General features: G+C 47.7%; 1 protein-coding gene across 2 annotated transcripts in view; it reads right to left on the reverse strand.

The window, feature by feature from the left end:
* VPS41 (VPS41 subunit of HOPS complex) overlaps positions 1-22,316 on the reverse strand; it is a 195,271-nt gene that overhangs the window by 45,322 nt on the left and 127,633 nt on the right. For both annotated transcript variants that reach the window (XM_036738085.1, XM_036738086.1), the window contains 5 exons: positions 22,106-22,225; positions 20,307-20,453; positions 17,261-17,327; positions 3,997-4,094; positions 1,101-1,230 (listed from right to left, as the gene is read on the reverse strand). In XM_036738085.1, the coding sequence (XP_036593980.1) occupies positions 1,101-1,230; positions 3,997-4,094; positions 17,261-17,327; positions 20,307-20,453; positions 22,106-22,225 (562 nt within the window). The remainder of the gene's footprint in view (positions 1-1,100; positions 1,231-3,996; positions 4,095-17,260; positions 17,328-20,306; positions 20,454-22,105; positions 22,226-22,316) is intronic.

Here is a 22,316-nt window from a genome sequence, read left to right on the forward strand (position 1 = left end):
GAGCGAAAATGGAACGTGATGCCTCCCGGCTGAAGAGAGCATTTAGATTTTGACAAGGTGGGAAAATAACCTCATGGTTCTCCCTTGTTTGGGGTTCCCTGCAACAAGAGAAGGCAAGAGGTGTTCTCACCTTCACAGCCCCTACCACACTTCCACCTATGGATCATCTCGGGTTTAAAGGCACCCGTTTACCAGAGTTTGGCTGGAAACATCCGAATCAAGCAGCAAGCCCTTCTCCGCAGGCTTGGTCATCTGGCTGAGAGGGTTCTGATCCCGGATTGTTTTTACTCTGAGCCTATTACGGGTCCCCATGACTTAGCAGGCTTTCCCTACTTATTTTGTGCCCCCCCAACCCAACCTCCCTCCATTTGCTATGACAGCAGCAACAGAAACAAATGTAAATCAGACACTTCAATCTGTCCCTGATTTATGAAGCAACTATTAGGCAGGAAGCCTCAGAGCTAGATAAGAGACAGTGGGAGGTGGCTTTGTTGTGGACAAATAGCGGTAGCAGCTGAACTTTGTGGTTCTTTAGTGTTTCCCAAATGTCCTGCGCAGCCATCCTGCTAGAGTAGGTTGTAGCTGAAGTCTTCTTATCCCATCTCATAGATAAGGGAGCCAAGGCTCAGCAGCTGAAGCTCTCACAGATAGAAGCCACTAAGTGGACGTCACCAGAACTTGAACCTAGATCTTTGGACTCCGAGTCTAGGGTTCTTTCTATCATAACCTACGAATGCTCTGAATGCAAAGGGCATGAAAACATGGGCTGAACCACCCAAGTGAAATAAAGTAAAATGAACTGTAAGTCTATGGGGGTGGGTGTGTATGAATATATCTATGTATACAGGTATATACATGCATGCACACATAATATATATGATATATATAAAGTATACAGGCATAGTTTTATATATATTGTGCATATGTATAAAACACATACTAAGACACATATATAAGTGTAAATATTAATCCACTCATTAAATTTCTAAGCGAAGAGCATTTTTACAAGAAAACCAAACATTCTAGAAGTGTAAAGGACAAGTAGGGGGAGAACCCCTAGCTACAAGAATCAAAAAGCCCCCATCTCTGTTCCTTCTCACCCAGGTGGTAGTCTCTGCATTCATTCTCATGAAAACCTCTCACTGTGAGCGCATCGGAAGAGATCTCTTCACAGGTCTCTGGAAGTGGCTGAATAATGTCCAATCTGGGCCGGGCACAGTATTCCCTCTCCTGGGGGAAAAGGAGAGAAAAGCTCCCTTTGTCACATGACCACAAATTACCCAAACGGCTTCCTCTCGAGCCCAATAATGGCTGATCTGCACTCTCCCTAGGATGGAGAGCCCAGGGCAGGCCACAAAGTTCCTTTCTCCTAACACTGGCTTTTCCACACTTTCTGAGTTCATTTTTGAATCAACGCTTGAGTGTCTGATTAATTAAGAGAAAGAAGTCTGAATTTCAGTGACTGAGAGTCCCCTGCCCAGGCTTGGGCTCACCCAGGGCACCACATTGACGCCTAAGGCTAGAGAGGGCCTAAGGCAGAGCACCAGCTGATGATACTCCTTTGCGGGGGAACCTCTGCCTAAATTGCGGCATGCTGGGAAGATCAAAGAAAATGCTCGTGCAGGTATTCTGTGAACTGGAAAGCAAAGGCAGTCTCACCAGCCAGACTGGCCTACATTTGTGTCTCCCACTGCTGGGCTTTGCAGCGGCTGTACCCCATGCCTGGAATGTTCTCCTCTCATATTTTGGGCTCTCAGAATCTTTAGTTTCCTTCCAGAATCAGCTGAAGTACTCGATGCTGAGGAAGGCACTTCCTGGTCCTCCCAGCCGTGACAGCCCTCCCCTCTAACTTTGCCTTCTTTCTATTCTGAATGTCTGTCTCTTTCTCACGCACACGCACGCACACATATACACACAGAGACCCTGCTGTCTCCCCCATCAGAATGCAAACCCTTTTTTGGAGCAGGGGGCATTCTTGCTTGGGTGTCTTTAAGCTCCAAACTTAGCACAGGGCCTAGAACAGAGAGAGGGCTTAATTAATCCTTCTGATTGATTGATCTGCTTTCCCAAACTGTAAGTAAACTGCTGTCATCTGAGCCAGGGCTGCCACAGGACGTGTACTTTTTGGCCACTTCTGTGAAGGAGAGGTCAGAACACACAGCTCAGGGAGCAGGGCCCAAGGCGCGTGATCGGCCAGAGTCACAAGTGGACAGTTCAGAACAGCCTGCCTTGCCCTTTCCTTGTGGACTCATTTCTCGAGTCCTGTTAGCTCCTGCTTGGGGAACTAGCATTTCTTTCAGTGGTTAAAAGAAAACAAAAGCCCCCAAAAGAGAAACACCAGCAACAACAACCCCCAGCCCGGATCCAGTCCCCAAACAGGAAGCCTCTTGTTAATAGTAAAGACGGTCCCCGAGCCTAATTCCCACTTGGAAAACTCTCTTCCCACCGCGTTCCACAGACTTGGCCAGGTGAGGGTGTATCCCCCCTGCTTCTTGCTCTGCTCTAAGCCCTTTCCAATAATGCTTTTCATTAAGAAAGGCTTCTGTCATCCTCGTCAATTATTTATTAAGTTTCTCCTCTCTTCATTTGACCTCTTCTTTTCTTGCTTTCCTTTTATCGTCTTCTCCCCTCCCCCCACATCAAAACAGCCCTGTGTTCATTCCCCCGGGAGCCACTGCTATTTTTTCCCTAAAATAAAATAATAAACTGATGTCCTGCAATAGGGCTAGATGCGAACCCTATCGATTTCTGCAGGCTGGAGTGCTCACTTAAGCCTACAGCATCCTGTTGCCTAGCAACATGGGCATCCGGAGCTTCAGGTTACCATAGCGATGACTTCCTAATGCAAGCATGCTGTCAAAGAAACCTTCCTGGGCATCTCCCCCTCTGCAAGGGAGGCTTCCAGGCTTTTTCAACCCCTTTCAGTCCTTGCATTCAGAAATAAGCAAGACACGGACAATGAGAATCTACTACTAGAACAGCTGCCCAACCAATTGTCCTTCCTTTTAAACACAGTTGCTGAAATCAAGTCTTTTCCAATCGATGCCCAGCTGTCTGGACTCACCCCCACTTTCTGATTTTCCTTCCCAGAGGTGTCCCTGGCAAGTAGGAGCAGGGCCAGGCTGGCAACGGGCCCGTAGCAGGCTGGGCAGGTTATGTCTGAGTGTCTGATCAGACTACACGTCACTCCACAGCCAACGGTGGACGTCTAGATTAGGGACTATTCTGTTTATCCATGTAGCTTTGCTTGAACATGAATGACCTCAAAGAAGAGATATAGGAGAAGACACTTTGCTGTGTTCCTTTGCAGCTCAGGGTCCACGAGTGTGGAATAATGAAAATAACTTCAGATTTTTTTTCAGTTTCTTGATCAATTTTGCTTAATTCCCCTTTTAAACTCTTTGCTATGAGGGATGGCCCTCAGAACGGAGTAGGGGGGAAGGGGGAAAATGGAGGAGGAAATCTAGGTGATGTAAAAACACAATCTCACAATAAAAATCTATTTTGAAATATATATTTTTTAAGGCATGGACAAGTGAGAGTAGGCTACATTCGATTTTAAAGTGGGAATACCCATTTCATCAGAATCCCTACACTATAGGGGGATAAATGAGAGTGTCTGTGGCATAAGGAAAAATGAATGGACTGCCCCCTTTGTCATTCCCCTGACCCCCCTCACGCTGGAGCCAATCACATTCACGGTGATCATTTCTGCTAATGCACAATGTCAACTCCGCTTCCTCTAACGGTCAGTGGAATTCTTTACCCCCCTCTCGCTGGGTGGGGGAGAAGGGAGGGGAGGAAGAAACAGCAGACACAGGAGAGCAGAGCTTCAGGAAAGCAGAGATGTTGGTCTTCTGGGTAACTGCAGCTGACTTCATTTTCTATGCCTGGGAGTTCCATTTAGGCCACAAAATACTCAGTGTTTCCAAAGAATTTTGTCATGCTTAAAATAACTTCACAAGTATCTTTGTGTCAAAACACAGAAATCATTACCATTTGGTCTGAGGTCTCCTTGACATACGAAAGTACCACAAGCTGGTCGCAGAGAGGTGCGAGCCCGCTGATGTAGAATTCCATGTCAAACTGAGACACTGCAAAGGAAGGGGAGACACGTCAGCGAAGGCGGAGGGGAGCAAGGTGCAGTGTACAAAAAGAGGAGGGATCCATCCCCTTCCCCAGCCACGGCCCACCGACTGAGAAACCACCAGACCTCTCCCCAGAAACTTGACAGAAGCGGAGAGACGAAAGATGCCGACAGAGATTAGGAATAAGAGGTTTTTTACAAATGGGTCCAAGAAGGCTGGACAAGTGACCATTTACAAATAAATCCATCAGAGTTTAAAAAAAAAAACACCTCTCAAAACATTCAATGAGAGAAGACTAACAGGATGATCCTAAAGCCAGTTAGGAGAGAAATAAAAACCTCTAGAATCTTTAAAAAAATCAGTTAAAAGTCATTCAGATTATTATCACATGATGACAGGCCTGAACAGGGGCCACATGTGGCCCTCTGGGTCTCAAGTGTGACCCTTTGACTGAACTCAAACTTCACAGAACAAATCCTAAGGGCTGCACTTGGGGACCCAGACGGCCATATGTGGCCTCGAGGCTGCAGGTTCTCCACCCACTGGGGCAACATTTGAAGCTGGCAGAATTCACACAAATGCTGTTTTCTTAGGCAGAGCATCAGTCCGACTGTGAAGGGAGGTTTGCAACATTCACCTTCATTTGATCTGTGGTTGTTTTTTTCTATTTACATGACTGGAGTCATTGTGTTTATTGTTTCCTTGTCTGCTGACTTCACTTTTATCAGTTCACATATCTCTTTCTAGGTTTCTCCATACTCTCACATTCATCTTTTCTCACAGCACAGTAGCATTCCACTACAGCCATGGGCCACCCTTTGTTTAGCCACTCCCCAATCAGTGGGCTTCTCTGGTGTCTCCAATTCTTTGCTATCACAAAAAGTGCCGCTATCAATATTTTGGTGTATGTGGGGACTTCCTCCTTACCCATGGCCACCCTGGGGTATGAGGTTAGCGGTGGAATTTCTGGGTCAAAAGGTATGGATAGTTTAGTCATTTTCTTTGCTTAATTCCAAATTCCTTTCCAAAATGGTTGTAAGGATTCACAGCTCCATCAATACTGCACTAATGCGCCTCTCATCCCACAATTTCTCCAACACTAAACTACAATTATCCCTTCCACATCATGGGACTTAGGGGTGGCACACCCACGATCAGGAAAATCCACGTAAAATTTTTGGCCCTCCCTTTGTACCAGAGAAGTCTGAATTATCATGGTTTTAAAAGATATGTTGATATATGATACTATGCATATTTTTATGCATTTCTGAGTTTCTAAACCTTTTCTGTGCCATCTCTGGCCTTCATCTGCCACCTGAGGCTTCCACAAAACTCCTCTCCCCCAAAATTCCCATTTAATTTCTTATGTCAACTGTGCTGTACAGAAACTGAGATGGGGAAAGTCATGATGGGGAAGGGATAACGTGTTCCTCTTTTTGTTATCTTTACCCATTTGTGGCATAAAGTGAAACCTCAGGGTCCTTTCCATTTGCATTTCTCCTAGTATTAGTGACTTGGAGCATTCTTTCAGGCAGTGGTTAATAGTTTGCCATTCTTCTGAATTGAGAAACGTTCATTCATATCCTTGGATCCTTGTATAGACTTTCCAAGCCATTTACAACCTGGCACCGCCCCAGGCTTCCAGCATCACTGAACATTATTCCCTTTTTCGTACCTTTGAGTTCAACCTGATCGGACTTCTTGCTCTTCCTCAGACACAGCTCTCTATCTCCCACCTCCTTATCTTTGTACACGTGGCCCTCCCTGTTAGAAATGTCCATCCTGCTCATCTCCACCTCGGAGAGTCCCTCTCTGCCTCCAAGTCTTGGCTCTACCACCATCCTGACATGACACCTTACCTGATTCCCCTCGCACCTCCCTCTGCCCGTGCTCTCCTTCCCTAACTGCCCTACTTTGTATTTATTCTAGACACTTATACATCTATGTATATGTACATATGTCATATATTGATAGGTATATGCTAAATATCTCTGAGACGTACTATGAAAAGCAGATCAAGAGCTGATCTTGGAGCCAGGAAGACCTGAGTTCAAGTCCTGGCTGTGTAACAGTCAACAAGCATTTATTAAGCAACTACCGCACGCCAAACACTGTGCTAAGGTAAATGTAAATGAAAGTCCCTGCTATGAAGATGCTCACAATCTAGTGGGGGAGACAAGATGAGAACAACTTCACACAAACAAGTTATAGACAGGACAAACTGGCGATCAGCCCATGGGAAAACACCAGCATCATGGGGAATCAGGAAAGGTTTCTCACAGAAGGGGAGGTTTTAGCTGAGACTTGAAGGAAAAATGAGGCAGAGATGAGGTGAGGTCCAAGGATGGGAAGAGCCAGGAAGATGCCTAGAGTCAGGAGAGAGAGTCTCCAGGTCAAAGGTCAGTTAGTGTTTATCTTGAGGAGGCCAATCTCACTGGATCACAGAGCAGGTGGGGGTGGGAGGAGAAAGGGGGCATAAAGAGGAACAAGAGTGGGAAGGTACAAAAGGGCCATGTTTTGGAAAACGTCCGGATGTGAGAGGGAACCAATGGAGCTGGCTGAAAGTGGGGTGGGGGTGCATGTCACACCTGCTCGGTCCAGTCTGGGCTTTAGGAATATCAATTTGAGTGGAGAGAACTCGACCAGTGACCGGCATGGGCTGGGCAACGCTGGCACGTATGTTGTGAGCCTGGGCGATGTGGAGGATGGCGGTGCCCTCGACGATAACAGAAAAGTCAGGAATGACAGACTTCGCTCTTCTCAGCAACACAAGGTACAAGGACAACTCCAAAGGACTCACGATGGAGAATGCTATCTACATCCAGAGAAAGAACTATGAAGTTTGACTGCAGATTGAGGCACACTTCATGCTCGCCTTTTTCTCTTCTCTTTTGTTTTTTGTTTTTGGGTTGTTTTTTGTTTTTGTTTTTTTTGGTTCTGTTTCTTCTTTCTCATTATTCATTCCATTGGTCGTAATTCTTCTCCGCAACTTGACTAGTGTATAAATTAATTCAATGAGAAGTCATTCATGGTAGTTATATGAGATTCCATGCCGTCTTGGGGAGGGAGGGGGGAGGGAGGGGAGAAAATCTGGAACTCAAAATTATGTAGAACCGTCTGTTGTAAACTAAAAATAAAAATAAATTAAAAAAAAGAAAAAAAAAAAGCAAAGTCAGGAAGGTGGAGGGTTGTGGGGAAAATAAGTATCAATAATCACAAAGGACGACCATGAGAAGGGCTAAGCAGTGGTCTGAGAGGCTGGAGAAGGGGCTTCTAGGTGAGGAGGCCCAGAAAACAGGGAAGAGGGGAAGAGGCTGATTAAAACCTGAGAGAAGAGGAGGAAGAAGCAGGGAATGGATGTAACTACATTCAGTTAGAATGCCCCTAATAGACCTCCAATGGGCTCTGAGAGTCTAACTGCCAATTAAAGACGAGTGAGCACACTGGCTGCTTCTCCTGAGCAAAGGCAGGAAAACCAATAAATCACTAGGCCTGACCTGGGAGTGGAGCAGCCACGAGCACCAGACAGATGACCGAGAGAGCCAGCCTCAAATGTCAAAAGTGACTGGAGACCGAGGCTCACACGTGCAGCAAGTGGAACCTTTAAGTGATCTACAAAGGGTGGGGAGCGCCTGTCTTTCTGCAGTGGCTAAATACTACGTCTATACAAAAGGCAGGGTGCAGACAGTCAAACTGAGAAGAAAAGGTAGAAAGAGCTCTTGAACTTAATTGGAAGAACCAAGTGTTTCTTGAAAAATCGAGTGAGGATTTCAAGATAAAAACAAAGAGAACAACAGGGCTCTCTGGTGACTGAAGGCAATCAGGACATGCGTCAGGAAGGTGGAGGGGATGAGACTGGGACATGGGCTGAGGCGGCTGGTAACAGGCGAGGGGAAGGAGGGCCTGTGGGTCAGCACAGTCATTTTGTAAAGTCATGGAATTACGCCAATCTGATGACTGAAACAGCCATGCTCTTTGACCCAGAATGTGCACTACTAGTCTCATGCTCCAAGGAGGACACTGATGTGAATGTGATGAATAGAGAGAAGCCTGGAAAGATCCACTTGAGCGGATGCAGAATGGAATCAGCAGAGCCACAAAAACAACAGACCCTACGATGGCAATCATGTCAGTGAAAAGAGCAACCAAAGAGCGAACGTTGCAGAGTTACAACGAACCTGCCTGGCTCCAAAGGAGAGACAACAGGGGACAGCTGTGCCCCAGCCCTTTGCAGAGGGGGCAGGCAGGTCCCACCTGAGTGTGGGACCCTGCACATATCTTCCGACTGTTTTTGGATGTACTGATATACACTTATTTTAAGAAAGAACAAACCACACTTCTGACACATATTAATGCCTTTGAAAGAACTGAGTAAATCCTTATTCAGGCCTCCCTTCATTACTAGTTTATGAAACAACATTTATTTAATGGAGCAACGTAACATCTAACTCCTGAAGCTCCTCACAGCTCCTTCTTCACTCTTTCAGGACTTCCTATGAGCCAGGCACTGTACAAAGTGGCCCTTTGGTGGGGTAAGTGGATATGATGATCCAAGTAGGATGCCTTATGTTTGGGATACAATACATGCACACATAAAGAAGAATTTAACATATTAAGAGTGGGCCATACCTCCTCTCAAAGCCTGACCTAATCATTTTCCAGTAATGGCTTTGCATTCAGCTAAGGTCCCCCATCCCTCACCCCAGCTTTGCTAAAAAGCAGGGAAGTCACATTTACGAGAGGGTTTGCAGTTCATTCCATCTACATCACAGAACAGCTACAGAACCCCTCATGTGTGGCCTGATCCCACCATGCCCTTCTTAGTATGTTTCCCTAGATCCCACTGTCAGAGGGTGCCATGGGATCTACGTGGAGGGCTGGCCTGCGATGGTGATGAGATATTCCTGCGTTGTTACAGCAGCTTTAGCTTCATAAAAATCATGCCTTGTAACAATTACAAAGGACGGATGACCATGCTCTCTTAGTTTGCATCCTTGAGAAGACAGAAGGTAACCCTGGAGGACTCAACTTGTGTGTGTGCTGGGGGGTGAGTGGGAGGGGTGTCTTCTTTTAAAAAATCCATATACTTCAGCTTCACTAATTCCTTGCAGTTCACAGTCAATTACATATCACGTCAAAGACTTTTAAATAAACGTTGACATTTCAATCAAATTGACCATTTGATCTATGAAAATCTAACTAGGACTGTCAGTAACAAAAAGAAGAAACTGTAACCGTTCTGTCATAGGCCAAGGTTAAGATATCTGCCTCTGGGACAATTAATCCCTTGAGTCACCTGCCTGCTAGATATCAGCATGACAATGCAGAGAAGCCACAGGATCTGGCTGATAAAGGACAATTCTCAATTCTCCCCACCACCTGGGATAATCCCCTAACACTTCCTCTATCACAACTATTTTAACCACACTTTTCTAAATTTCAATTTTCTTAGGCTGACAAAATAACAGATTAGTTACACAAAACAGTTCTACCCTAAGGACTGTGATGGTAGGAAGAAGACACAGCCCAGAAGGATGGGCTCACCAGTTCCGAGACTGATGAGATCCGGCGGTTCTCAAGGTGTTGTCTGCAGAACCCTAGGGCTCCCAGAGACCCTTTTGGAGAGTCTAAGAGGTCAAAAGTATTTCTATAATAATACTAAGATATTACTTGCCTATTAAAATACCCCTCCGTTTTCCAACAACATATCTATGTGAGGCTAGATTTTCTTCATGTATTTCAACCAAAACAACTCATCACAACAGACTGGATGCAGAAGCAGGTAAGAGAATCCAGCTGTCTTCTATTAAGCTAGACATTAAAGAGATGTATATATAAAACAATGCCACTCTTTCTCACCAATTGTTTTTGTTTTGGTAAATATAGCTATTTTTCCTAAAAATATAAACTGTGTAATGGGTTTAATATTGTTATTTTAAAATGACTTACAGAAATATTTTAAAATCTTTCCATGTTTAATGTCTAATGCAGTAAATACCAACAGACATAACCACGTAAACAAAAGGTCTTTGGGATGCTTGATACTTTTTCAGAGTGGAAAAAACCCTGAGACCAAAAGGTCTGAGAACAGTTGGCCTAGAGAGAGCCTCTCCTTTTCCATCTCTCAAGATATGAAGTCAGAGATGCCTGGTTCCAAGGGATTGGGTTTTCCTAGGCCTTTGCTGTATTTCACAATTTTTACTGTCATCAGCCAAGGCAACACTGAAGGAAAGTTACTAACTCAAACCCATCTGGCCCTTTCAAGTTGGCAGAGTGCCTGATATCCATCAGCGGCCCTGGGAGGCTGTGACCAGGAGTATCACTGGCCTCACTTAACAGATGAGGACACAGGATTCCAGTGACCAGCCCATGGTCACACTGCTCACAAGTGTCAGAAGCAGTACTTGAATTGGGGGCTTCCTGACTCCAAGCCCAGCCCTCTCCACACCACGCATGCTGCCTCTCATGTACGGCAGGAACCTGAGGAAGAGGCATGGATCTGGACTGCAGATGCCAGGCTGCACAGGCTACTGACCATCATCCCACTTAGCAACTGTACCATTTGAGTGTTTTTCCTATTCAAACAGAAGGCAGCTGGGTGGGTAAGTGACAGAATACTGGACAGAGAGCCAGAAAGACCCAAGTTCAAATCCTCGCTCAGATAGTTATGGGCTGTATAGCTCTGGGCAAGTCACGAAACCCCTCGACCTCTGTTTCCTCATCCGTAAAATGGAGATAATACTCTCAAAGAGTTATCATGAGGATCCAATGAGAGTGAATGGAGAGCACTTTGCAAAGCTTTAAGACTATCTAAATGAGAGCCACTGCTATGATTACTAGTCCTAATGGGTGCATTCAGGCTGTAAGAGAATCCGGGAAATGCCAGGGGTGTCGTGAGCAGTCATCAGTAGAATGGGGGCACGGAGGAATCACCTCATTTTTGTCGTTCAGCCCCAGGCCTACCACAGTTCTTCCCACATGGGGACACTCGATGCTTTCAAATGAACCCTTGTAGGGGCCACCAACGGGGCTACTTCACTGAGACGTGAGTCCCAGGCAGAGGCTTCCAGCCATTCTCCAGAACCTGCCTTTGTGACTTATTTCCAAGTGAGTCAAGATCTGGGCTTTAATTTCTACATCCCTTCACTGATCCTTTGACTCTTAGTTACCCTGGAGTTGCTGCAATGATTTCAGGTACTCCTGCCCAAAACGGCCCAAATCAAATCTGAGGTATTACATGGGGACATGGTAGTGCATGCCTGTAATCCTGCACCTGTAATCCTGAGGTTGGGGGATCTCTGTGCTTGGGAGCAGTGAGCTGTAGCAGGGTAGGGCTGATCAAGTGTCCATACCAAGTCTGGCCCCAATATAGTTTGCCCCTGGCAGTGGGAGGGGCCATCAAGGCTGCCCAGGAGGGGATGATTGGCCCAGGTCCAAACTGGATCAGGTGAAACTCCCATGCCATTCAGAAGTGGGCTTGGGCCCATGAGCGTACTGAACTTCCAGCATGGGAAATACACAGAGACTCAGTCTCGGGAGGAAGAAAAAGACTCATATCTCTTAAATTTCATTCTTCCAGTGATCTGAAAAAGCCCAAGTGAATGACCCTGTTCTCTGATGACTGAGACTCGCATTCTGAGCAAAACTTATCATGAAAGCAGGAATTAAGTACTGTTTGCTCATTTAGGTTTTCTTGATTTTGTATTTCAAATGTCTAAAGTTTAAATTATTTTTACATACCTCTCACAAAAAACATCTAATTGTAAGCCAAGAACACATAATTCTACATGGAGCTGAAGAAATAAACAGTGAAATTCAAAGTGATGTTTGAAGAGAAGAAAACCAAAACAAAAAGAAAATCTGACTGCCCTTCCCTCGCTGGGTCCGTAAGAGAAAATCTCTTTAATAATACCATAAGGCAGCACAGTCTTTACTAAGGGTGTCAAACAAGGGAGACAACCCATCTTAAACACGTCCACCGGAGAGCCAGCAAACCCCAGAGGGAAGCCCAACGTTATCAGGTAGGGAAACAGGAAATTTAGACTACAGGAATAATCCAACGTCACCCTTCCCTCCGCCTCCCACCCAACATGCTAAAGTCTTCAATTTTTAGGCCAATTTCCTGCCAAAATCAGAGCCTGGAAACAGGCTGACAGTCTCCTGACCTTCTAGGAGGCCCAGCCAGATTAGACAGTCCATCTAATCTATGGGAAACAGTTTGTAATCAATCCAAAACATCTCCTTACTTGTAATTTAAAGGCACCAGAGATTTTTTAAAAATGTTTTTCTATGAAAAGAGATGACTTTCCATGTGATTTTTCTGCTAACTGTTATTCTAGTATCTCTCATGAGAGAAAGTGGCATCAGAATGTGGAAGTGAAGCCAACCACTACCACTGGGCCCCTGGAATAGAATCAGTGAGCCCCAGATGGAACAGGCCTGGCCCCTTCGGATCAGTTCCATTTCCCAACAAAATAATATTTAACTTCTAAACTCAACTTAATGAGCAGTAGAGAAAATGTCTGTGAAAAGGTCCAGGATGCAATGAGAGAACAACCTGCCCATTCCCTGCTCCCCCAGCCCTGATCTGCTGCCTCCATGACCGCGAGCCCTCAAGTTTTCCTCTAATCAGAGCCCCTCTGCCCGTCTCACTCGTCCCAAACCTGGCTGGAGAAGCCAACCCCTCCACCTGTGCCCAGGTGTCTCTATCATCTCAGGCTCAGCTTTGTGTCCTCCCTCCCGCCCCAATCACTTTACACATACACATGCATGCACATATATAATACACATGCACACACACACAGCACACAAAAATGCCTACACACAGGCATGCAAATACAATCTATGCACAGATCCATTCACACACACACAGATGGAGGCAGCAGGAGCAGACTCAGTTTCACATGGAAGCCTCTTTTCCTGTTCTTTTTTATACACTGACATCCCTGTTTGTTGTTAGTCATATTTATAACAAAGAAAATGTAAAAAATCAATGTTTCTTGTGCTTAAACGATTTCCCCGTAGACTTCCATGCCTTTTTTAGTCAGTCAATAAGCATTTATTAAGCCCTTCCTGTTTGGAAGCTACACAAAGCTCTGGAAATCTTGACCGATGTAACACACCAGCCCCTGCTTTCAAACAACATATAGATAACTGCATCCAAGACAGTATGGTGAGGGGTGGGGGTAGAGGAGGAAGGAACAAGCACTTATTAAGCACCTCCTGCACACCAGGCATGGTGTAAACGCCTTACAAATATGATCTCATTTGGTAAATGGCAATCCGCGAGGGAAGGTGCCAGCAGCTGGGGAGACTGGGTTGGGCCTCCTGTACAAGACTGACCACAGACTAAGGACTGGAAGAAACAGAGGAAGCCTGGAGTGGGAGGGGAGAGAGGAGAGCAGTCCAGGCAAGGGGAGATGGGTGTGCATCCAAAAATCAGGAGGCAAAGGCCACAGATGGGGAACCCAAGTGGGCCTGGATCACAGGAGGCACAGGATGGAGCTGCGTGGAAGGAGACGGGGGAGAGCAGCAGGTCGTGCAGGTTCTAAAAGCCAAACAGAGTGTTTTATCTTGATTCCGGAGGGAGGAGGGAGCCCAGGCACTGGGGGCAGTTTCGCACTTTGGGCCAGTCCCTTGGAGTTGATGGACCGGGCCTTGCCCCCACAGCGTCGGCACCTCCCTGGCTGCCAGGTCTCGATGGAGGTGACTTTGTTTTGCTCTGTCCACCAGGAGAGGCCTCCCAACCTCCTCCTCCTTTGCTCCTGCCCCCGATGCTCTTTCTGGCCCCTTCCCAGGATCCCCTCTTCCTCCATCTGGGGCCCATGCAGACAGCATGCTGGCTTCAATCCTGCCTGTGCAACCAGTGGCCGGCCTCTGCACCAGGTGCCCAGAATCCTGTGTTCTTGCCACCACCTGCCTTCAAAATTACAGCCTCATCACCCTGCAAAGCTGTGGAAACCCTTATTCGGCTGACCTTTCATGGAGTGACCTCTCTTTTGTCCCCTCTGGCCAAATGCCTAGAGTGGCTCTCCCCGGTCTGCTCCTGTGTTCTCCAGGGTTCTTCCCAATGAGATCAGACCTGGCCTGCAGACCGCAGCCCATCCATGATTCAGTTGTTATATCCTGCCAGATAATCTGAGGGGCAGGTCCAACTCTGTCGGGACCTTGCCCAGACATCCTGAGCTGTTCCCCAAGGCCCCTCGGGCAAGGTTGGCATTTGGCCCACCCCAAGCTGGTTCCAATCTGCCTTTCTGCCCTCAGTTTCCACTTCTTCCCTTCACACATTCCTTCGGTTAACTGGCAGACACAAATGGTGGCAGGGGAGGGGACAGCAGCACTTACAGGAGAGGAAGCAATGGCTGAGGACAGAGATGATCCTGGGGGAGAACAAGGAAGCCCAAAGGCCCCTGACATCTGAGGGGGTTCTGGGAGGGCGCCTGAGGCCAGGCGAAGCTTTGATGCCCTTTCCTCAGGTCTGCTGTGAAGGGCCCTTCTAACGAGGACAGGCTCAACCTCCCCCAAGGGCCTCCCTGCACTACTGAAGGTACAAAAAGGAACATTTAAAAGGATGGAACCATTCACAAAGCTCTCCTTAATCGGTCACTAAGGCAGGGAAACATGTCATATAGTTTAGAAAGATTTCCATCAAATGCAAGAAAACTGACAAGAGCCTCCAACCAGGAGAGTTCATCAGGCCAGGCCTCCTGTCTGCAGGAAAGAGAAGCACCATTCCATCAGGTGCTGGGCTCTAGCCTTCGCATGTAAAGCACTCAGTACAGTAGGGCCTGGCGCATAGTAGGAGCTTAGGTATGGGGACAAATGCCATTCTACTGTGGCAGGCCTTCTGACATCCAGGGGAGGGAAGAAAACACCTCTCCACCAATCGTGTCTCCTGTCTGGTCTGAACGAGCTGCTCCACACTCTGAGGTGACTCCCCACTCGATCTGGCCATCGCTCATACATATTCATAAACTCTCAAAGTCGGTTCTTGCAACTCCAAAGCTCTGTGCTCGGTCCTCACCCGGACCTCCAATCCCTGGACGCCTTGGTTCTTCCCCAGACCACCACCCCCGCACTGGCTCCACTTTGGCCCACCCTGACCTGACCCTCTGGTGGGCCACTTCACATCTACACTAGCCTCTTCTCTCAGGTCCCCTGCTCCTTTACCCTAATGAAGACCTTGCCCTGCCACATCCCAACCCTGAATGACCCTTGCTTCCCATACCTACTTACACCCTGCTGACCGAAGCTGGAGAACATCATGAAACCACAGGGATTGTGTCCACCCCAAGTTTATGTTACATGTTCTCCACTGGGCCCTCACCACAGTAAGGCAATGCTTTCACGCCACCCTATCCTTCACTATCCCACTCGCTACAACAGCTCTTCCCAAACCTTTGCACTCCTCAAAAGCCCCACAGCCCCCTCTACCCTCACCCTCTCAGCTGAGAACCTTGTTTCATTTCACTGGAAACACGGAGCTCATTCACAGAAAGCTCCCTCTTCTCTCCTCTTCCTCATCTGATGTCACTCAGATGCCTTCAGCCACATTCCCTCTGTCACCTGTGTTTCACATGACCTTCACTCACCTCTCCTCCTGGCTAAGGCAACTCCTCTGCACCCATAAGTGATCCCATTCCATCTGACCTTCTCCAGGGGACCTCGCCTTCTGGCACTCCCCTCCCACGCCCTCAAATTTTTCATGTCTGTCTACTGGACGCTTTCTCACAGCTGCCAAACACATCTATGTCTCCCCAACTTCAGAAGCCTCTCACTTCGCCCGTCCATCCCTGCCAGCTCTCATCCAATATCCCCCTCCCTCCCGCTGCTGAACTCCTTCAGAACGTTGTCTCCTATTGGTGCCTATGCTTTCTTTCCTCTCACTCTCTCACCTCTCCATAGTCTGGCTTCCAACCTCATTATTCAACTGAAACTGCCCCATTCGGAGTAACCCATGATTCTTAAACTGCCTGGTCTAATGGTTTTTTCTCAATCCACTCCCCTTCTGACCTCTCTGAAGCCCATGGCACCTTTAGCACCCCCTTCTCCTTGGCACTCTCTCCTCTCTCCTGGCTCTGCCTTGACCTGTCTGATTGGTCCTTCTCAGTCTCCTTTGCTGGATCTTCATCCACGTGATGTCCACCAACTGTGGAGATGCCCCAAGGCTTTGTCACCGCCTTGTCCCTGGAGACTGTCACTCATCCGCTGCTATGGATTTAATTATCATCTGTGTTGATGATTACCAGATCTCTTTGTCTAGCCCCAACCATTCTCCCAACCTCCTACTGAACAGCAAGAGCTGGTTATCATAGAGATATTTTTTTAATTCAATTTTTTTTTCAGATTTGCATTCTCCTCCTCACACCTTCCCCTGCCATTGAGAAAGCAAGAAAAACAAAACTCATTACAAACATGTAGTCTAGCAAAACAAATTCCTGCCCCAACATACCCAATCTCCACACCTCCGCCCCCGCCCTGCCCTGCACTAGGCTTCAATCTGCACTCTGAGTTTATCGCCTCTATTTGGAGGTGGATGGCAAGTATCTTCTCTGGAATCATGGCCGACAACAAACTGTGTGGATCAGAGTTCCTAAGTCAGAGCTGTTTGTCTTTACAATATTGTCATCTGTATTAAACTGTCCTCCTGGTTCTGCTCACTTCAGTCTGCATCAGTCCAATGTAAGTCTTCCAATGGTTTCTCTGAAACCACCCCCTTCATCATTTCTTACAGTAAAACAGCATTCTACCCAATAGACATCATAAACACAGGTCCAGCAATGAACCCAACATCTTTCCCCCAAAACTCTGCTCTTTTCCTAACTTCCCTATTACTGCTGAGGATATCACCACCCTCCCAGTCATCCAGGCTAGATTACCAACATGTTAAAAGGGAGTGAAGACCACAGTAAATCAAATTCATCATTTAGAGAAAGGTTTGCTATTAAATAAGCACAGAAAAAATGGAAACATATTCAGGAAATGTTGAAATCTAAGTTTTGTAAACTTTAAGACAAAAGACACTTTCCTGATCTTGAGCATCGCTCCCTGCCATTAACAAGGCATTAATGAAGGAAACAGAGAGCCACAGGGCATCAAGGTGACCGGCATGTAGCCAAATGCCCATCATTTCACAGTACTTCGCTCATGGGGGACAATGCGCAGCATCCTACCTATTTCAACGTAACGACTTGGTAAGTCTCGGATTTCACTGGCATGTCGCTCCTTCACTGAACAGATCTGGAAAAGAAATGCAGAGGCCATTGGAGTCACTGCCATTTGCTGGAGACGTTCCTGACAGAGGAGTCCAAGTAGCCTAGACCAGCTAACCCAGAGGCAATGGGAGCAGAGCATCAGCACTCTGATTTAAGAGGCAGCTTCAAAGGAAAGCAGGTGAGTGAAGTGAGGACAGAAATGAGGACGGGCCCTCTCACTGATTATTTGTCCAAAGTTTATTCACAGTGGCAGAGAGCAGATGACTTGTCCTTTTATCTTGTCTGACTTCTGACAACCACCGTCGCTGGGACGCTGGAATATTCCAGGGCCTCCTTCTGCAATGGCTTGGTCAAGCCTGGCAGAGGCTCCCATGGGAAACCCCAACTAGGCCCATCTGGGGAGGGTTCAAAGCAGAACCCGTGATTCACATATTGTTAATGTAACTGTTTTGCAAAACTGGATTCCCGAGATGAGGGCATCTGCAGAGAAGTCTTTTAGCATTCCCTGGTAATGAAAGTTTATAGGGTTTCTCACTCAGTAATCAGTTTTAAACACTGAGGACTCCATCTGTGCTGATTAAAGAAAGTCCTGAGTTGTGCTCACTCACATGAAGACTCTCACTTGGTCTGAAGGCCTTCATTCACAAGGCTGAGGTTGCTATCCACTTCATCTACTATATACAATGAGTTACTTATCCTGGAGTGGTCAGAGCTAGCTGGCCCAGATGGGGTCTGGGACCATGACCTCCACCCTTGTGAGTGTCAGGATCTGACCAGCTGAGCTAAGCAGGGCTGGGCAAGGCCTCACACAGGTGAGATTCCCATCCCCTCCACCTCCACAGCTTCCACTGGGGCACTTCTCTCCTTCCCTTCTCTACCTGTGTGAATACTTCTCTCTCTACAGCTCGCTCCAACTGAAGGGGCCTCAAGAACACAGAACACTTAATTTAACAATGATAATGATCAGGCAAAGGATGAGGCATGGAAGTGGACTGAGGAGACAGCTACGGATGCTGATGCCTATGGGCAAGCAAAACATTACTGAGTATTGGAAGAATGACACGAAAAAAAAAAGAAAGGAAGAAACAGCAAAGTCCTTCATAGGAAAAAGCTCAGAGAAATCAGGAGATGTGGATACAAAGGCCACCTCTGACAGGACCTGTGTGATCACAGGCAAAACACTTCACCTCCCTAGGACTCGGTGTCCTCATCTGTAACGTGAAGGGGTTGGGTTGGTCAAGATTCTAGATGGCCTTTGAGACCCCTTCTGGCTTAGACCAAGGGACCTATTTCCATAAATATCTTATGGTCATATGGACACAATCTCTAAAAGTCGACTTTATAGTTAAAGAATTTGCGTTTATGACAATGGAGTCCTTCCAAAGAACTAACACACAGCAAAGTGAATGGCCACCTTGGTCAACTGTGCTTTGTTTCTAAAGCTTTCTAAATAAGAACTTCTGCTCACCCCCATCCTACCACCCTCAAACGAAGGACGGGCCTGGAGGTGGGGGACAGGAGGCCTGTGAGCTGGGACCCCAGCATTCTGGGCCTGGGTCTGCCATTAAAAGCCTGTCCCTCTGACCTCCAGCAAGCCACTGCCTCTTGTAGGCCTCAACCTCCAGCCACATAGCACGAAGAGAGGCTTTGACTGTCACCGGGAAAGAGCAGGCTGGAGAGGGGCAAAGAGCCTGTTATTGGGCTCATCTCCATCTATGTGTACGCACACAGGCCAAGTGCCCGTGGAGAAGGCGGGTGGCTTCTCGGGGCTGTGTCCTGTCCTCCCTAGCTCTGTGTAGACAGCCATACTCATGCTCCAGCTCTTCTGGAGAATGGAAGAATGGCACAGGGCCAGTCTCCAGTGAGCGTGTTCTAGGAACCATAAACCCACTATCTCTGCAGACAAGTCCTCTTTGTCACCTGCCAGAGAGGAGAACAAAAGCACACTTTTTAAGAACTATAGGCCCCTTACTGGAAAGCAGTGTGTATGTGTGTGTGTGCATGTGTGTCCATAGGCCATGGACTCCATGTGATTCCATACATTTCTCCTCTTCTCCTAGGTCCATTAGCTCCTTGCCTTCCTTCACTAACACTTTCAAATAATAGCCCCATATCTCAGTGATCAATAAACCAAACATGAGAATCTAATCTAAACTCAGTCCCGCCCCAGCATCCAGGATGAAACTCATTAATATCTGAGAACACCTTGGTGTTTTATACATGACTTTTGTTTTCCAAAGCAGATGAAACCACCCAAGAACTGCTCCTTTCACGAAATCTTGGATGTCTTGTTTTCTTGGTAATCAACAGTCTCTGTATGTGTTACAGCTCAGGTGGAGGAACTTCAGCCCTTGTGGGCTTCTGTGGAACGAGGGCTTCGGTTCAGGAGTCTCCAAAGTTCCAGCAGCTCTAAACCTCACTGATTCTGCTCCATGGATCCCCTTCTTGCTGACTTTGTCTAAGATGACTTCTAGGTGGGGCAGGGAGCTAACACACGTGACCTGAAGCTGATGGCCCTATTAGCCACAGTGACCCGCATGCAGGGCTGATCACTCAAATGCACCCAACATTCTCAAACTTCGCTTCAGCCACTAGCTTCTGCCTTCTGCTTCCTCAGACCTCTATCAAAGCTGCCAACAATACAAGTAGAAAGGGCACTGATGTGATTTCCATCATTTTTACCCCTGGCCCCAAGAACTCTGATGAACTAAGACAGAAAGGGAAGGGAAGCAGGGGAGAAGCAGACAGAGAAAGGGAAAGTACTATCAACTGAAGATTTTAAAATCTCTTACTACTCAGAACTACACATACCAGCTGTGCTGCCCTGCACATGTAGAACCCTGAGCCCCAGATAGACTGTCATTGCAAAGACCAGTCTACCACAATCACGTGGCTGAAGCTGTTCTTTCAGAAGGAACTTGCCCCCCAGCTCCACAGAGCCCCTCTGCCTCCCCGGGGCCTCTCCTACAGGGTCTGCAAGACCAAGGTGGAGATGAATCTGTACCTTGACTGAGGTGCCCCAGCCAATGATGAGAGTGACCTGATCCTTCCAGCACAGGCTACAAGGATACATGTCGGGGCGAAGGCTGATGTCATCTCGGGGCACATTGGTGATTCTCTGCTTGGATATGACATCAACGATCTTTACACCCTGGAAAAGGAAACAGAGCCACAGTTACCACTCCCCACCCTCCCAGGGCCTGCGGCTGGGGAGGACTCACCTAATGCTGCACTCCCTGAAATGTGGACTGACTGGCCGCCCCAAGCCTGCCCCCAGGAAGCTCCTCTGCCAACCGAGGCCAAGTCATGATGCTGGGGGAGCTCCACGACCTTGGCGCTGGGGGTGCTCCACGACTTTGGCACCAGGATTGCCAGCTCACCATGTGCCCAGGCTCCCACTTCAATGGCTCGACACCTGCTCTACACTGACAGATTCTTACCCTTTCCCACCAATAATAGTACGAAGAAGAGAAATGTTGACTTGGAGAGCTCCAATCCCCAGGAGGCAATGGAAGAGAGGCCACAAGAACCAGGGAGCACTGTCCCTGGAAGCTATGACTTCTCCACTGGGGATACCACACAGCCCACCAAGGCCAGGAGTCCGCTAAAGGGGTCTAAGCTGTAGGTCGCAGCTGAGTGACCAGGCAGGGGGAAGCCACCACCATCCTGGGACGATTCCCAGAGAAGAGCATGAACACTTTGTGCTTGAGCCTTGCTGCCCAGGCCCCAGGGCTCTCCTGGATTCAGTGAAGCAGCCTGACCTCTGCCAATGTCCCTAGTCATCCAGTCCCATAATGTGGGCCCCCCTCTCCCCAGACATGGCCCCACACATATTCTACCCCCATGGCTCACTTTCTATTCCAGACTCTCAGGGGCCTCATATCAGTCCTTCCCCTTCCCCATTACTAAAAGCCCGCTTTGGGGCTCCAAAGGGAAGACTATGCTTGTGGGTCTGCGCACAAGTTCACAGTGGACTTTTTTCTTTCATCTGATCTTTCTCTTCCCAGAAAATTATATCAGTGGGAACACATAGATAAAATGACTCCTGTAAAAATGAAAGTGGGAGGAGAGGGACAGGGAGGGGGCAGAGACATCAGCCTCTGTACTTCTCACATGAGAGGTGGCCAGATAATGCCCCAAAGATATTTTTTTCTCCTAGGAGAAGGCAGTTTGCATTCTTAAATAAAAGCAAAATGAACAAAAACCCTTCTTATTACAACTGGAGAACAAAAAGTAACAACAGAAAGCAGCCTCTATCAAAAGCAGAAAAATGCAAGGAGGCCGGGAAGAAAGAGGCCTCTCAAAGGCTAAAAAGGCTCTTGTCTCTTCGCATCCGGCCCAGGAGGCAAAGGGCAGCGATGGCCTGGGCTGAGGACTCGGGTTGGTCAGCACCACAGTGGAGCTGAAGGCTTTCTGAAAGGGCACTAGGCCTCGCATCATAGAAAACCACCAAAGTAGATAACGTAGCAAACCGACCTTCAGTCCCTCAGCAAACCCCCAGCAGTGATCCCACGGGAGCGCAAGACTCGCCCCCCAGCTCAGGTTTGGGCTCTGTCCCAATCTGTGCCCCAGGGGCTGCCTGCCTTGGCCTAGCGGCAAACGTTCATTGCCCAGGCCCCCGGACCAATGCCTGGTTTACATTCCTCAGACCACCTTTCATTTTCACCTCAGGCTTGTCCCAGGATGGGCTGACACGTCACCTATAGGTCTGCTGCGTCTTCAGATGCCAGGAACCTCTTCTCCACTCCACACAACGGGAACACGACTACGTTGTTCTCACAGCAGGCCGGGAGCGCCACTTACCATATTGTTGGCCCAAGCGATTAAATTTCCCTTCCACTTCACGTTTCTTATGTTTCCTTCTCCTTCGTGCAAAACGGAAGACTTCCACCTGCTCATCCAAGATCGCTCAAACAACACCAACTGCGGAGAAATGCCACAAAAATGAAGAAGTGACGCATGAAGGCAAAGTCAACTGGTGGACGGCTCGGCTCGGCACGCTTGTGGACAAACG

This window comes from Trichosurus vulpecula, chromosome 9, assembly GCF_011100635.1.
Source record: "Trichosurus vulpecula isolate mTriVul1 chromosome 9, mTriVul1.pri, whole genome shotgun sequence".
Classification (NCBI taxonomy): domain Eukaryota; kingdom Metazoa; phylum Chordata; class Mammalia; order Diprotodontia; family Phalangeridae; genus Trichosurus; species Trichosurus vulpecula.